The 16163-nt window shown below is 56.2% G+C and overlaps 1 protein-coding gene across 4 annotated transcripts in view; it reads right to left on the bottom strand.

The window, feature by feature from the left end:
- Positions 1–16163, bottom strand: part of KSR2 (kinase suppressor of ras 2) — an 85781-nt gene that overhangs the window by 64774 nt on the left and 4844 nt on the right. For all 4 annotated transcript variants that reach the window (XM_077787116.2, XM_077787119.2, XM_077787118.2 and 1 more), the window contains exons 2-4: positions 14776–14916; positions 14162–14312; positions 3444–3942 (exon numbers count right to left, since the gene is read on the bottom strand). In XM_077787116.2, coding sequence (XP_077643242.2) covers positions 3444–3942; positions 14162–14312; positions 14776–14916 — 791 coding nt within the window. The remainder of the gene's footprint in view (positions 1–3443; positions 3943–14161; positions 14313–14775; positions 14917–16163) is intronic.

Here is a 16163-nt window from a genome sequence, read left to right as displayed (position 1 = left end):
TGGTTTATTTTCTGTCTGTGACAAGGTGGAAAAATCCAGGGAGGGGAGCAGCCCCAGAGAACCCCGAGGGCTCCACTCCATCAATCCCAACCCACAGCTCATGGGGAGAGAGATTTCTCCTCCTGCCAAAGTCACCCCTGGCTCCCCAGAGCCCCTTTCACCCCATCCCGAGCTGGGGAGGGATAAAGGGACTTTGGAATGTGACAGGACACAGGGAATGTGTCCGGTGGCAGGGATGGATGGGATATTGGGAATTAGGAATTGTTCCCTGGGAGGGTGGGCAGGCCCTGGCACAGGGTGCCCCTGGATCCCTGGCAGTGCCCAGGGCCAGGCTGGACACTGGGGCTTGGAGCAGCCTGGGACAGTGGAAGGTGTCCCTGACATGGCAGGGGTGGGACAAGATGGTCCTTAAGGTCTCTTCCCACCCAAAGCATTCCATAAATCAGCCTGAGGGACACCAACCTCTCTCCTGGGAGGGTCTCAGAAGGGTCCTCGCAGACACCAGGCAGGATGGAGGTAAATCTCCTCCCCAAATCACTCCAGGAGATCCCACCCAGCACTTGGGATCCCCAGGAGTATCCTCAAACTCTCATCTCTCCATGTCCAGCCCCTCCTTCCATGCTGGAACAGGACACAGGGAACAGAAAGCCCCAATCCAAAGCAGCCCAAGGGCACAGGAGCACAATTAAACCCCAGAAGGGATTGATCAGGGAAGGTTCCAAATCCTCCACCAGGGATGAGCTCCCTCCTGCAGGAAGCACAGAGGACTCAGACTTCAGGGACACTGTAAAAGTTTGGCATGAAAAAAACCCCATCCTCAAATTCCATGGCCATGGCCATAAAATAACAATTAGCTGAGAAGAGGCTGAAAATATTTCAATTTTAATCCACTTTTTATCTGTGCCAGGCATTTTCCACCTCATCCAGGCTAATAAACAGCTCCCACTCCAGCAGGGCTGCGTTGAAAAAAAAGAGGGAAAAAAGAAGAAGCTGCCTCTTTAATGCACTAATTACAATCCCGAACCACTAATGGGATTAGCAGGCAGGATTTAGTGGTTGTCTCCTGCAAAATCATTAAGTGCCATTAGAGAAAATGAAGTTCCCCCTGCTTCTCCAAGAGGTTTGCAGGAATCCGGATCCAGCCCGGCGCAGCGGCCCCTGGAGCACAACGGGGCCCTGTCAATATTGGCTCTTTCCTTGCTTAATTCCCTCACCAGGAGGTGGAATTGCCCAGCACCACTGGGAAGAGAGCACTGGAGACACTGGGAGAACTGGCTGCAGTCAGGCAAAGGAATCACGGAATGGTTTGGGTGGGAAGGGACCTCAAACTCATCCAGTGCCACCCCTGCCATGGCAGGGACACCTTCCCTGCTCCAAACCCCATCCAACCTGGCCTGGGACATTCCAGGGATCCAGGGGCAGCCACAGCTGCTCTGGATGTGCCAGGAAGGTGGAGAGTGATGAAGGCAGAGGGGACATCACCGTGTGTTTGTGTCACCCCGTGTGACATTTCCATCTCCACGTCCTTCCCTGCTCCTTCCCTTTGCAGGGAATTCCGGGCACCCCATCCCCGCACTGGGGGATCAGTGACCAGGAGATTTCATGGTGTCCAGCCCCATGTCAGAGTGACCACGAGTGCTGGAAGGTGTCCCTGCCCTTGGAATGACGTGAGCTTTAAGGTCCCTTCCTGCCCAAACCTCGATTCCTTTGATCCCTGCCTGGCTGCGTCCCGATTTCCCAGCATCTCCAGCGCTCCCTTCCCGCTGGTGCCCGGCAATTCCAGCTCAGGAGCATCAGGGAATATCCAGTGACCAACCCGCGGATCAAACCTTCTCCAGCTGAGGGCAGAGCGTGGATTGGGGGCTGGAATGCTGAAGAAAGCAGGAGAAGGGAGAGGCTGCTCCCCGGGAGCGCGGGGGTGCTCCCTGGGGACGCGGCCGTGCCCCTGGGGACCGAACAAAGCAAACACTTCCCCAGTGCCTGAGCACGAGGTGGCATTCCAGGAGGCATTTTCCAGCTGAAATGGCTTTGTTCCCAAAAGCTAAAAGCCTTTGGAGGCCAAAAATTCCCAGCTCAGGGGAAAAGGAGGGTGGGTGATCACCCTCACCTCGCGCAGTGACGGCTGCCACAGCCCGGGGGACAAGTGACACCGCGATGCTGAGGCCACCAGACCATCTGCCACCCCCAAACCCGCCCTGGCTCCCTCTGCCCCAACAAGGGGAGCTCCAGGTCAGGCGCTGGGAGCACCTCAGTGGATTTAACCCTTCCCGTGTCCCAGCTGGAGCTGCCCAAACACCACTGATAGGCCCGAGGGTCTGTGCTGTGCCAAGGCATCCATGTTCCCTCCACAGCCCTCAGGAGACTCTTCCCAGGATTCTGGCACGGCCTTTTTATCCTCAAGATCCCCAAATTTTGTGATGAAGAGAGCAGTTTGTCCTGGGATCCTGCTTTGGACCAGCTCTTTCCCGAAACACCCTCAGGGAGAGGAGGCGATGTCCCAAAGTGGCCACGAGTCCCCTCTGCCACCCCATGCTATGGCAGGAGAAAGGTTTTTCCGAGCGGGGCCACCGAAAGGGATGGAAAGGGATGGGGAGGGATGTGCTGATGCCAGGGAATCCTTTCCCTGCCCAGCAGCAGCCTCTGCCGGCTGCGGAGCCGCAGAGCAGGAGCGCGGGGATGCGGCAGCGCCGGGAGAGCGCGCTCCGAGCGCGCCAGCGATGGGAAAGGTCCCGGGGCTCTCCGGAACAGAACCTGTCCTCTCCACGAGGATTTCTAGATCCATATATCCATGTGATCATTTCCCACCTCTCTCCGCCGTGCATTCACTCCCCCACGCAGTCCTGGAAAATCCAGCCCTGCCATCCCACATTCCGGCATTGCCAGGCAGCGATCCTGGAGCCCCTGGGTGCTCCCCAAAATCCACCCCAAAATGAGATCCCAGGGGAGCAGAACCGACACCATCCCAGCTCCTCATCCACCCCAAAATGAGATCCCAGGGGAGCAGAACCGACACCATCCCAGCTCCTCCTTCACCCCAAAATGAGATCCCGCGGGAGCAGAACCGACACCATCCCAGCTCCTCCTTCACCCCAAAATGAGATCCCAGGGGAGCAGAACCGACACCATCCCAGCTCCTCATCCACCCCAAAATGAGATCCCAGGGGAGCAGAACCGACACCATCCCAGCTCCTCATCCACCCCAAAATGAGATCCCAGGGGAGCAGAACCGACACCATCCCAGCTCCTCATCCACCCCAAAATGAGATCCCAGGGGAGCAGAACACCATCCCACGACATCCCCGCTGCAAGGAGCTGCAAAAAGGAATTTCCACACAAAACTTCCAGCCAAACCACCGACATTTAGGGCTGAATGTGCTTTTTCCGAGGCGCTGCGATGAGGTTTATCCCCCCCAGCACTCTCCAGCACCCGTGCCACCACTTACTTGGGGGTGTGCGCCTCATCCACGCGGTGCCCCAGCTGGAACTCGTGGGATTTGCTGCGGTGCAGCGCCGTGAACCCCGGGATGAGGTGGATCAGCTTCCGCGAGGAGGGCGGGGGGGTCCCGGGGGGCTTCAGCTTGTTCCTGCGGCGCACGGGCGGGGTCCCCGGCGGCGTCACGGTGGTGACGATGTTGGGGGTGCGCGGGGGGGTGTGCGCGGCGTGGCGCTGCCGCGGGGACGGCGGCAGGGAGCGGTGGCCGGACTCCAGGGGTGGGCACAGCCCCGGGTGGCCCTCCACGGTCAGGCGGTCCACGTGGGTGTACGTGGGGCCGTGGGACGTGCTGGCGTGGCAGTGGTGCTGCCCACACTTGGGCTGGGCTTTGGGGCTCGGGTGCGTCCTGCCCCAGGGTCCCGGCTCCGGGGGGCAGCCGGGGCTGTTCTCCTTGCCCGGCTCCGCGCTCGGCCACTGGATGGTCCAGTCCTGCTTGGAGAGGCTCCCGCCTGGAGAGGGCACAGAGACACGGCCATGCGGTGGGGCAGAGGACGGGAATTCCCTGCTCGGCCCATCCCTGGGAGTGCTGATGGCTTGGATGGGGCTGGGAGCGGCCTGGTTGAGTGGAAGGTGTCCTTGCCCGTGGAATGAGATGATCCTAAAGGTTCCTTCCAACCCAACTGTTCCGTGATTGATTCCATGCTGGCGCTGCATCCCAGCAAGAAGCTTCACTGTGTTACAGAATCTTGGAATGGTTTGTGTGGGAAGGCACCTTAAGGATCATCTCATCCCAATCCCTGCCATGGGCAGGGACACCTCAAACCATCCCAGGCTGCTCCCAGCCCCATCCAGCCTGGTCTTGGGCACTGCCAGGGATCCAGGGGCAGCCACAGCTGCTCTGGGCACCTGTGCCAGGGCCTGCCCACCCTCCCAGGGAACAATTCCCAATTCCCAATATCTCATCCATCCCTGCCCTCTGGCAGTGGGAGCCATTCCCTGTGTCCTGTCCCTCCATCCCTTGTCCCCAGTCCCTCTCCAGCTCTCCTGGAGCCCCTTTAGGCCCTGGAAGGGCTCTGAGCTCTCCCTGGAGCTTCTCCTCTCCAGGTGAGCACCCCCAGCTCTCCCAGCCTGGCTCCAGAGCAGAGGGATGGATGGCCTGAAGACCACAGAGATTCCTACAGGAACATCCAGTGCCACCCCTGCCATGGCAGGGACACCTTCCCCTGTCCCAGGCTGCTCCCAGCCCTGTCCAGCCTGGCCTTGGGCACTGCCAGGAAGGAATTGTGGAGCCTCACCGCTCTGAGAGGAATTTGCCAGGCCTGGAGGTGTCCCCGCATGTCCCACACCATCACCAGCTCCCGCTGCCACCCCAAATGGTGGCACTGGGATGGGACACCCCCCCTGGGACGGTGACACCTGACCCAGGCTGATGCCACCTCACCACCATCCGTGCCATTTGTATAACGAGGGGCTGTAATTAACAGAGGCTCCTCTCCACTGCTAATTATCCATCGGCACCAGGAGCAGGGCAGCACCTCCGGAGCACCCCAGGGATGAGCCAGGTGGAATTTGGTTCTTGAGCCCAGCTCAAGGCCCGTGATTGCCCCCAGCAAGGAAAACCCAAATCTCCTCCTTTTCCAAATCTCCTCTTCCCAATCTCCTTTCCCAAATCTCCTCCTTTTCCAAATCTCCTTTCCCAAATCTCCTCTTCCAAATCTCCTCCTTTCCCAAATCTCCTTTCCCAAATCTCCTTTTCCAAATCTCCTCCTTTCCCAATCTCCTCCTTTTCCAAATCTCCTCTTCCCAATCTCCTCCTTTCCCAAATCTCCTCTTCCCAATCTCCTTTCCCAAATCTCCTCCTTTCCCAAATCTCCTCTTCCCAATCTCCTCCTTTCCCAAATCTCCTCCTTTCCTAAATCTCCTCCTTTCCCAAATCTCCTCCTTTCCCCAATCTCCTTTTCCCAATCTCCTTTTCCCAATCTCCTCACTTCCCCCTCCCTGCCTGGGTTGGTAACTGGATTCTCTCCCCTCGCTCCGGCCTTTTCATGGGAATGTTCCAGTTCAAGCTCCAAAAGGAGAAGCTTGGGAAATGAAAGGTTTGGGTTGAAAAAAAGCTTTGAGGGAAGGGGTGGGAGATGGGGCACGAGGAGTTTGCTGGAATGATTTTCTCGGAGCAGAACATCAAAATAAATGATTAAAAATGCCAAAATAATTGTGAAATATTAAAAAATAAACAGGAAAAATTTCCCAAATAATTATAGAATATTTTTAAAATAACAGTAAACAAGTCCTAGATGATGTAAAATGTTTTAAAATGTACCAAAAAGGAATAAAAAGAAAAAATAATATTAAAGAATGAGAAGGAATATAAAATTAAAGTAAAAAAATTTAGATTTTTATAAATTAAAAGTAATACATTAGAATAAAACATCATTTAGATTAAAATTTAAATGTTTAAAATTAAAGTTATTTAACTGAAATTAAAAATACATCAAAATAAAGTAAAAAAATAATTAAAAACTCTAAAAATAAAATAAATTAATTAGAATGAATAAGAAGTACAAATAAATGAAGCCTAAGAAGTAAAAATGTTATAAATTAAAATTAATTAGAATAAGAAAAATAAAATAAAAACTACTAATGTTTAAAAAGAAAATAATTTGTTAGCACGATGAATAAATAAAAATAAACGAAACTAAAATTGAGAATAATAAGAATATTTGTAAAAAAAAAAGTTTAAAAAATCTGCGCTATGCAAATCACGCTTTTCCCATTGGCCGCTTCTCTCTCCTTGATTTGCATAAGGCCGAGCCGGCCCGGCGCTAATTAGCGGCGTTAATGAAGATGCGGTGGCGCCCCCGCGTCCCGCCGATGCTCCCGGGAATGAAAACAAATCCCGGGCCGGGCACGAGCACCGGGAGCAGCAAATTGCGGAGGGGAGAGCGGCAGGAGCGAGGCGGGAGCGGCTCCGGCCGGGAACGCGCCGAGGAGCGACCAGCGAAACTCCCGCGGCCCCGGGGCCCGGGATCGGGATCGGGATCGGGATCGGGAACGGGATCGGGATCGGGGATCGGGATCGGGAACGGGATCGGGATAGGGATCGGGGATCGGGATCGGGGCTCGGGATCGGGGCTCGGGATCGGGATCGGGGCTCGGGATCGGGATCGGGGATCGGGGCTCGGGATCGGGATCGGGATCGGGATCGGGAACGGGCTCGGGATCGGGATCGGGGCTCGGGATCGGGGCTCGGGATCGGGATCGGGGATCGGGATTGGGATCGGGATCGGGATAGGGATCGGGGATCGGGATCGGGATCGGGGATCGGGGATCGGGATTGGGATCGGGATCGGGGATCGGGATCGGGGATCGGGAACGGGCTCGGGATCGGGATCGGGGCTCGGGATCGGGGCTCGGGATCGGGATCGGGGATCGGGGATCGGGATCGGGATCGGGGATCGGGATCGGGGATCGGGATCGGGATCGGGGATCGGGGATCGGGATTGGGATCGGGATCGGGGATCGGGATCGGGGATCGGGAACGGGCTCGGGATCGGGATCGGGGCTCGGGATCGGGGCTCGGGATCGGGATCGGGGCTCGGGATCGGGGCTCGGGATCGGGGCTCGGGATCGGGATCGGGGCTCGGGATCGGGGATCGGGATCGGGGATCGGGATCGGGGCTCGGGATCGGGGATCGGGATCGGGGCTCGGGATCGGGATCGGGGATCGGGGCTCGGGATCGGGATCGGGATCGGGGATCGGGATCGGGGCTCGGGATAGGGATCGGGATCGGGGCTCAGGCTCGGGGCTCAGGCTCAGGCTCGGGGCTCAGGCTCAGGCTCAGGCTCAGGCTCAGGCTCAGGCTCAGGCTCAGGCTCAGGCTCAGGCTCGGGGCTCAGGCTCAGGCTCAGGCTCAGGCTCAGGCTCAGGCTCGGGGCTCAGGCTCAGGCTCGGGGCTCGGGGCTCAGGGCTCAGGCTCAGGCTCAGGCTCAGGCTCAGGCTCAGGCTCAGGCTCAGGCTCGGGGCTCAGGCTCAGGCTCAGGCTCAGGCTCAGGCTCGGGGCTCAGGCTCGGGGCTCAGGCTCGGGGCTCAGGGCTCAGGCTCAGGCTCAGGCTCGGGGCTCAGGCTCAGGCTCAGGCTCAGGATCAGGGCTCAGGCTCAGGCTCGGGGCTCAGGCTCAGGCTCAGGCTCAGGCTCAGGCTCGGGGCTCGGGGCTCAGGCTCAGGCTCAGGATCAGGGCTCAGGCTCAGGCTCAGGCTCAGGCTCAGGCTCGGGGCTCAGGCTCAGGCTCGGGGCTCAGGCTCAGGCTCAGACTCAGGCTCAGGCTCAGGCTCAGGCTCGGGGCTCAGGCTCAGGCTCAGGCTCAGGCTCAGGCTCGGGGCTCAGGCTCGGGGCTCAGGCTCGGGGCTCAGGCTCAGGCTCGGGGCTCAGGCTCGGGGCTCAGGCTCAGGCTCAGGCTCAGGCTCAGGCTCAGGCTCAGGCTCGGGGCTCAGGCTCAGGGCTCAGGCTCAGGCTCGGGGCTCAGGCTCAGGCTCAGGCTCAGGCTCGGGGCTCAGGCTCGGGGCTCAGGCTCAGGCTCAGGCTCAGGCTCAGGCTCGGGGCTCAGGCTCGGGGCTCAGGCTCAGGCTCAGGCTCAGGCTCAGGCTCGGGGCTCAGGCTCAGGCTCAGGCTCAGGCTCGGGGCTCAGGCTCAGGCTCGGGGCTCAGGCTCAGGCTCGGGGCTCAGGCTCAGGCTCGGGGCTCAGGCTCAGGCTCGGGGCTCAGGCTCAGGCTCGGGGCTCAGGCTCAGGCTCAGGCTCAGGCTCAGGCTCGGGGCTCGCGGGGCTCGGGGCTCGGGGCGGCGGCCGCCGCTCCCGCCGCTGCTCCGTGCTCCGGGAGCCCGCGGCAGGGAAAGAGCCCTGTCCCCGTGTCCCGATCGCTCCTCCAAACTGCCCGCCGGGGTTCCATCCGAAATATGATCCGCTATCATGTATTGGTTCATCATAGCGTTGATATATGTTTTATAGTTGTTATTATTATGTAGTATAATATACAGTATTTATTTAATATATTACTAATATATAATTAATTAAGCATCTTATTTAATAATATATATTTAATTATATATAAAATATATATTATATTATATATATTATATTAATATATTATATTATATTATATTATATTATATTATATTATATTATATTATATTATATTATATTATATTATATTATATTATATTTATTATATTATATTTATTATATTATATTTATTATATTATATTTATTATATTTTTATTATTATATAGTATAATAGACAGTATTTATTTAATATAGTATTAATATATATCAATATATATTAATATATAAAATGTTAATATATATATAGTATATAAATATATATTTTTAAGAATATATATTCAATAATATATAATATATATAAAATATAATATATATAAAATATAATATATATTCATTAATATATATTATATATTACTCTATATATATGTGTATGAACACACACATATATAATATATAATAAATATATATAACATTATATATGATACAGTATACATTCTATATCCTATATCCTATATCCTATATCCTATATCCTATATTCTATATTCTATATTCTATATTCTATATTCTATATTCTATATTCTATATTCTATATTATACATTATATATTATATATATTTGTGTTATGCATTATAAATTCTATATTCTATGTTCTATATTATATGTTAGAAGCATATTTGTTTACTGACAATTATTTTTTGGCTATCAGCCACAGCCACCCCCCAGTCCCACAGTCACCTCCTGTGTCCCTCTGGACGCTCCTTTGGATGAATTTGGCGCCACGGGTTCCCTCACATCCCGCCCTCCACCCCATTTCAGCAGGGAAACTTCTCCCAACCCGCTCCACGAAAAACCGACAGGAAAAGCAACTCCTGGGAAGAGGAGGCAGTGCTGGGATGCAGCCGTGGGTCCAGAGATGGAAAAATTCCACCTGTCCCTCACACCAAAGAGCAAGGTTTGCTTTGCTTACCCAAAAAGAGAAGGCTGGGAATAATTCCCATGGGAGCTGGCGAGGCAGCCCTGCTGCTCCTCGGGATGCTCCGAGCGCTCCTTCCCTTCCCAAGAGCTGCTCCCAGGTGACCAAACTGGAGTTTGTGGAATGCCCAGGGTTTTTTGGGAGCCCCCACAGTCCCAGCAGCCACATGCTTCTGGAGTGGACTCTGAAATCCTCCAGCTTGGCAGCACGGGGGTATCAAGGTCAGCTCTTCCCTCCTATCCACCACACCAGCACAGCTCCCAAATTCCCCCCAAAGTGGGATTTTTCCTGCTTTTCCCTCACTGCTCCCGACCCTGCCTGACCCTGCGCTGTCCCCAGGCCACCCTCAGCCTTCCCAGGCTCATCGATATTCCATCCCAGCTCGTTTTTCCCGCTAGGACACTTGAAAACCTGCACGCGTCCCTCGGCAGTCACAGCCCATCAACCCCTCGAGCCGCAGCTCCGCTCGGATTCAATATCAAATTAATCCCGCTCCGACATCAAACCCGAAAACAAAACCCCACTGCCAGAGATCCAAGGAAAGCCCAATCCCGCCTTGGTAGCACCACCAAGCAGAGGGTTAATCTGGATTTGCCACACTCTGATTTTTGGGCTGCTCCGGGGTTTTCCCTGCTGCCCCCAGGATGCTCGGCGTGGGAAGCGCCTCCTTGTCCAAGCCCATCCTGGTAAAATCCATCTCCATGAAACAGCCTCCAGCTCCCTGGCCAGGCAGGGGTGGCCTGGGAAATTAAAGGCTTCTAATTAACGACTCAATAAATAAAGATGGATGAGAAAGGTTAATCCTGAACCTCATTCCTGCTTTATGAATACAAATCTTGGCGTCTCGGAATCGGCCGCTGCGGCTCCTGCCAAGGAATTCCAGCTTTTAAGGAGGATGTAACTTGTTCATTAATTACATTTTTAGGATGAGGACAATGTATTGATTCGCAAGGAGATAAAATGCAGCTAAAATAGAGATTAAAAGGCATTTCTGAGGCAGTTGGTGCATCTGGGACTCCTGTGGGGGGCTGTCATATCCCAGTGGGTCTAAAATCCCAACAGGGCATCCAAAGAGAGCATCGCTGCCATCCCGGGATGCTTTGCTATCCCCATCCCAAAAATTCCCAGGCAGCTCCTCAGGACTGTGCCAGCCTCACTGTCACAGGGCCATGGAGCCAGGCAGCAGCTCAAAATCCCTGGAATCCTGCAGATGGATGGATGGAAGATGGATGGAAGATGGATGGATGGATGGATGGATGGAAGATGGATGGAAGATGGATGGATGGATGGGGATGGATGGATGGATCCATGGATGGATGATGGATGGATGGGGATGGGTGGGATGGATTGATGGATGGATGGATGGATGGATGGATTGGGATGGATGGATCCATGGATGGATGATGGATGGATGGGGATGGGTGGGATGGATGGATGGATAGATGATGGATGGATGGATGATGGATGGATGGATGGATTGGGATGGATGGATCCATGGATGGATCCATGGATGGATGGATTAAAGCAGCACAGCACCCCCTTAGTGCACCCCAAAGCCACAACCCCATCACTGCTCAGTCCCCAACAGCCATGGGGACATTCCCAAGGTCCCAGGAGTGCTGCTCTGCCCATCCCAATCCCACATCCCATCAGAACACGCTGCCTGGGTGGGATGGTTGGCTCCCACTCCCCACCTGCAGCCCAAGGCATCCAGGGAGCACCCTGCCCTTCCCTGGCCAGAAATCCCACTGCTCCCAAGTCCCTGCCAGCAGGAGAGGGGCAGGGACTCTGCTCCTGCTCTCCCAGGGGATGAAAAGGGGCAGAATTCCTGGGATGGAGCCAGAGGCAGGGAACAGGGAACCCATCTGACATGGCACGTGGAGCTTCCCACACCCAAATCCTCGAGAAATTCAGGGAGATTTGGTCTCCTCCACTGCCTGGGAGTCCCTGCACCCCTTGGGGCTCTGCTTGTCACCTCCCTGTCCCCAAGGCTGTGTCATCCATGGGACAATGCATCTCCAGCACGGCACGGACCCACAGCAGCTGGCATTCCCAAGGTCCTGATCCAGCTCTGGCAGAGCAGGAGTGGCCACAGCAGCATCCCGGCAGCGCTGGAGGACCAGAGCCGCCGCTGCTGCCGGGAGCAGCGGGGTGATGGAGGGAGTTAAAAGGGAAACAAACACTCCATGCCCGCTGGCTCTCTCCTGCTGGGATCCAATGGAGCACCAGCAATGCTGGCAGCCCCATCAGCTGCCCCATTAGGGAGCAAATGGAGCAGCAGCATCCCACAGACCTCTGGTATTCCCATTTCCTCCTCCTTACATCTCCTCCATCTCCTCCTCCTTCCATCTCCTCCTCCTTCCATCTCCTCCAGCCGGAAAACTCTGGAAGAACCAGAGAAGCTTCCTGCATCTCCTGAGCCAAAGGCCAAGGTGGATTGTCCAAAGCAGGGAATTCCCTGGGCCGAGCGGACAGAGGGAGGGAGTGGGATTTGATTGGAGTGGGATTTGTTTGGAGGAGGCTTTAAAGGTCAGAGGTGTTTAAACAAAGAGCAGCTGAGAACCTTCCCAGGGAGGCACCACTGCCCTTCCTCAAATAGCAGGGAGACTTCATGGAAATGCCGAGGGGAAGGGAGGCAGGAGCTGGATTTAGGGAGCTGGAGCTCCCGAGGGAATGGCAGGCTGGGCTGAGACAGCCCCACCTCCCCCCAGTGCCACTGTCCCCAGCACGGGGTGGCACTGCCACTCTGTGCCATGTAGGAGGCCTGGGGAGCATCCAGAAGTGCTGGATGTGGCCAGGATCTCCCCAGGCTGGAGCTGGGATCCCTCTGGGACATTCCGTGCCCTGCTGGTCCCACAGAGCTGCCCCTCCGTGTCACATGGCCAGCACTGTCCCCTGCTGTCCCCAAGGGCTGCTCCACACCTGTAAAGCCCAGATGGAAACCCAGCAGGGCTCATTCCCAGCCTCCCAAACCCTGGGGTGCAGCTGTCTTGGAGGAGCCCCTCTAGAAGGGACAGGAGCCAAGCAGAGGGGTCAGGGGTCCCCAAATCATGGGGGTCTGGGGTCCGCTAATCACCAGGGTTTGCTGCTGCCCCACAGTCACCCCCTGTGCTGGCAGTGCCTGTCCCGAGCTGGCACCACAGGACCATGGGGATAGGGATGGGCTGTGCCAGAGGGGCTGGAGCGTGTCCAGGGGAAGAGAATGGAGCTGGGAAGGGGCTGGAGCCCCAGGAGAGGCTGAGGGAGCTGGGAAGGGGCTCAGCCTGGAGAAAAGGAGGCTCAGGGGGGACCTTGTGGCTCTGCACAGCTCCTGACAGGAGGGGACAGCCGGGGGGTCGGGCTCTGCTCCAGGGAACAGGGACAGGAGGAGAGGGAACGGCCTCAGGCTGGGCCAGGGGACGCTCAGGGTGGATTTTGGGAACATTTCTTTCATGGAAAGAAAGGGTGGTCAGGGTGGCACAGCTGCCCAGGGCAGTGCTGGATCCCCATCCCTGCAGGGATTTAACAGCTGTGTGGATGTGGCACTTGGGGACATGGGGCAGTGCTGGCCTTGGCTGGACTCGCTACTAAAGGATCTTTTCCAACCCAAACGGTTCAGTTGTGACCCATCAAGGCTCGGTGCCAGCACAGCCGGGCTCTGCCCGGCCCGCGCCGCACCCCCCGTCCCTCCCCGGGCAGGGGCGGCCCCGGCCCCGCTCTGCCGCCGGTGCCGCTGCCGCCGGAGCGGCTCCGGGCAGCGACTGAAGAGCGGAGCTCTGCTGCCACCGCCCGGGCAGCCGCCAGCCCCGGGAGCCGCGCATCCAGCGCCGGGAAGGGCGGCCGGGGCTGGGGCGTTCCCTGGGAAGGGGTTTGGGAATGGGGGCTCCGCTCTGAGCCGGCCGGGAGCGATGCTGGAGCTGCTCTGAGCTTTCCCCTGAGGCTCCTGACCGAGCTGCTGCAGGCACGGGGGTCAGGGGACCCTGTAAGAGTCATGGCACGGGCTGGTTTTGGAGGGACCCTCATCCAGTGCCAGCCCTGCCATGGCAGGGACACCTTTCACTGTCCCAGGCTGCTCCCAGCCTCACCCAGCCTGGCCCTGGGCACTGCCAGGGATCCAGGGGCAGCCACAGCTGCTCTGGGCACTTGTGCCAGGGCCTGCCCATCCTCCCAGGGAACAATTCCTGCCCAATATCCCATCCATCCCTGCCCTCTGGCAGTGGGAGCCATTCCCTGTGTCCTGTCCCTCCATCCCTTGTCCCCAGTCCCTCTCCAGCTCTCCTGGATCCCCTTTAGGCCCTGGAAGGGCTCTGAGCTCTCCCTGGAGCTTCTCCTCTCCAGGTGAGCACCCCCAGCTCTCCCAGCCTGGCTCCAGAGCAGAGGGGCTCCAGCCCTTGCAGCATCTCCTCCTCTGGTCTCACTCCAGCAGCTCCAGGTTCTCCTGATGTTGGGGACCCCCCAGCCAGGGGCAGCTCTGCAGGTGGGGTCTCACCTGAGCAGGGCAGAGGGGCAGAATCCCCCCCTCCTTTCCTGCTGCCCACACTGGGGGCTCAGCCCAGGGCAGGGGGGCTTGCTGTCACCCACCAGCACCCCCAAATCCTTTTCCCAGCACAGCTCCCACATGTTCCCTGCAGGAATGAATGCCAGGCAGCCCCAGGGCTGCAGGAGCTCTGCCCACACTGAGGCCACAGGCCAGCAGCCCGCGGGGCCGGGGTCGCTCACCGGCCTTGTGGACGCTGCGGAGGCAGGACAGGGACGCGTTGAGCCGGGCACACTCCTCGCTGTTGGCCCCGAACTTCTCCACGGTGGCACACACCTGCTCGTCCGTCATGTCCAGCAGATCCTCCAGGCTGAGCTGCCCCGGGGCGATTTCCTGCGGGAGGAAGGGCTCAGGAATGAGGGACAAACCGCCCTGGAGCATCCTCTGCACCTCGGGAACAGCGGGAGAACCCATCCACCCAAACCCATCCTTCTCCAACTGAATCTCCAAGGAAACCTAGAGGAACTGAAGGTTTATCTCCAGTTTTTGGTATTTCCAGACCCAGCTCAACCTCTGGGAGCACCAGAAAAACCCATCTTTGACTGGGAACAGGGAAGGGAAGGGGGAAGAAAGGGGAAAAAAGGGGGAAAAAAGGGGGAGAAGAAGGAAAGGAAAGGAAAGGAAAGGAAAGGAAAGGAAAGGAAAGGAAAGGAAAGGAAAGGAAAGGAAAGGAAAGGAAAGGAAAGGAAAGGAAAGGAAAGGAAAGGAAAGGAAAGGAAAGGAAAGGAAAGGAAAGGAAAGGAAAGGAAAGGAAAGGAAAGGAAAGGATTTCCAGGTGGGAATGCCCAGCCCTTACCTCCATCACCTCCTTCCGGATGTCGACGATGCGGAACCAGTGCAGGAGCTGGGGGAAGCCCTCCAGTTTGGCATTGCGCTCCTGCAGGGCCACCTTCCTCTTGCAGGACAGCTGCCGGCTGAAATACTTCACCAGTTTGCTCTGGAAAAGAAGGGAAAACCCTCATGGGATCACCCAGTGGCAGCTGGGGCTCAGCTCTCACTCTGCCCCATCCCAAGGCTCAAAATTCTGCCCCAAAACACTCCTGCAGCCAAGAACATCGAGGTTTGGTGTCCAAGAGGGAATTTCCCTCCCAAAAAATTCCTTTATCAGCTCCTTCATCCCCAGCCCAGCGCTGGGGTCTCATTCAGGGAGCGGGCATCCCTCGAAATCCACACTCCCCTCTTTTACCCCCTGCAAAAACCCTACAAGGGGATCAGCCACAGCATCACATCCCAAGGCTGGAATGTGGCATTTTCTCCTCAGTCCCCCCTCACCGACCCAAATCTCCCTCTCTCCAGAGCCATCCCCCCCTCTCTCCTCCTTTGTAGCCCCACCCCTGCTCGGATCATGCCCCAGATCCCCCAAACTCTCCCACCCCGAGGCCAGAGCCGTTCCCGGCAGCTCCCAAAATAAAGCTGCCCTCCTTTCCCGGGAATATGGAGCAGGGCTGGGATTTCCTGCTCCTGCTTTTCCAGCTGGGTGATTCCCCGGCGCCCGCAGCACTAGATGGTGCTGTGCCTCTGCTCCTGCACACCCCAAAAATAGGTAAATACGGGGTGGTTTGGGATACAGAGCTGAGGGGAGAACCCCGCTGTGGGATTTGGGAGTTTTCCCGTCTCTCCCGGTCCTGTCCCTCGTGGCACCCACTGGTGATGCCCACAGGGGTTGGCATCACCCCCGAAATCACCCCTGATTTTGGGTGCCAGGAGCTGGGGACAGGGTGGTCATCCTCCTGGCAGCTTCTCTCCATCCTCAGCCTGGCTACCAGAGATTAATTCCTGAAAATTAACCCCAAAAAATGAGGCAGGAACAGCAAAACTGGACCTGAGGGGTTGCAGGGAGCCCTCAGCTCTGCAGAGCCTTGCCCCATTTCCAGGGCTGATTTTTAAGGAAAAACATTCCCAAAACAGACAATCAAAGTTCTAAGGATCAGCTGAAAGTCACATCCCAAATATGCTCCAGGCTCTTGGAGCTGAAGCAGCCCCAGGCACTTTGAACAAGATCCTGTTGTTATAAATGAAATTATAACCATTTATATCACTGTCTTCCAAAAAAAAAAAAAAAAAAAAAAAAAGCCTTTGCATGGACACGACTGCAGCAAAACACCAGGAAAAGAAATTCCTAAAAGATCCACATGCTGCCCCCAGCCTGTTCTCCATTCTGCCTCCCCGGGTGGGATCCCGAAG

The sequence above is a fragment of the Lonchura striata genome, chromosome 15 (assembly GCF_050655825.1).
Source record: "Lonchura striata isolate lonStrDom1 chromosome 15, ASM5065582v1, whole genome shotgun sequence".
Lineage (NCBI taxonomy): Eukaryota > Metazoa > Chordata > Aves > Passeriformes > Estrildidae > Lonchura > Lonchura striata.
Note: the sequence above shows the minus strand (reverse complement) of the source record. Positions and strands in the feature narration are given on the sequence as shown.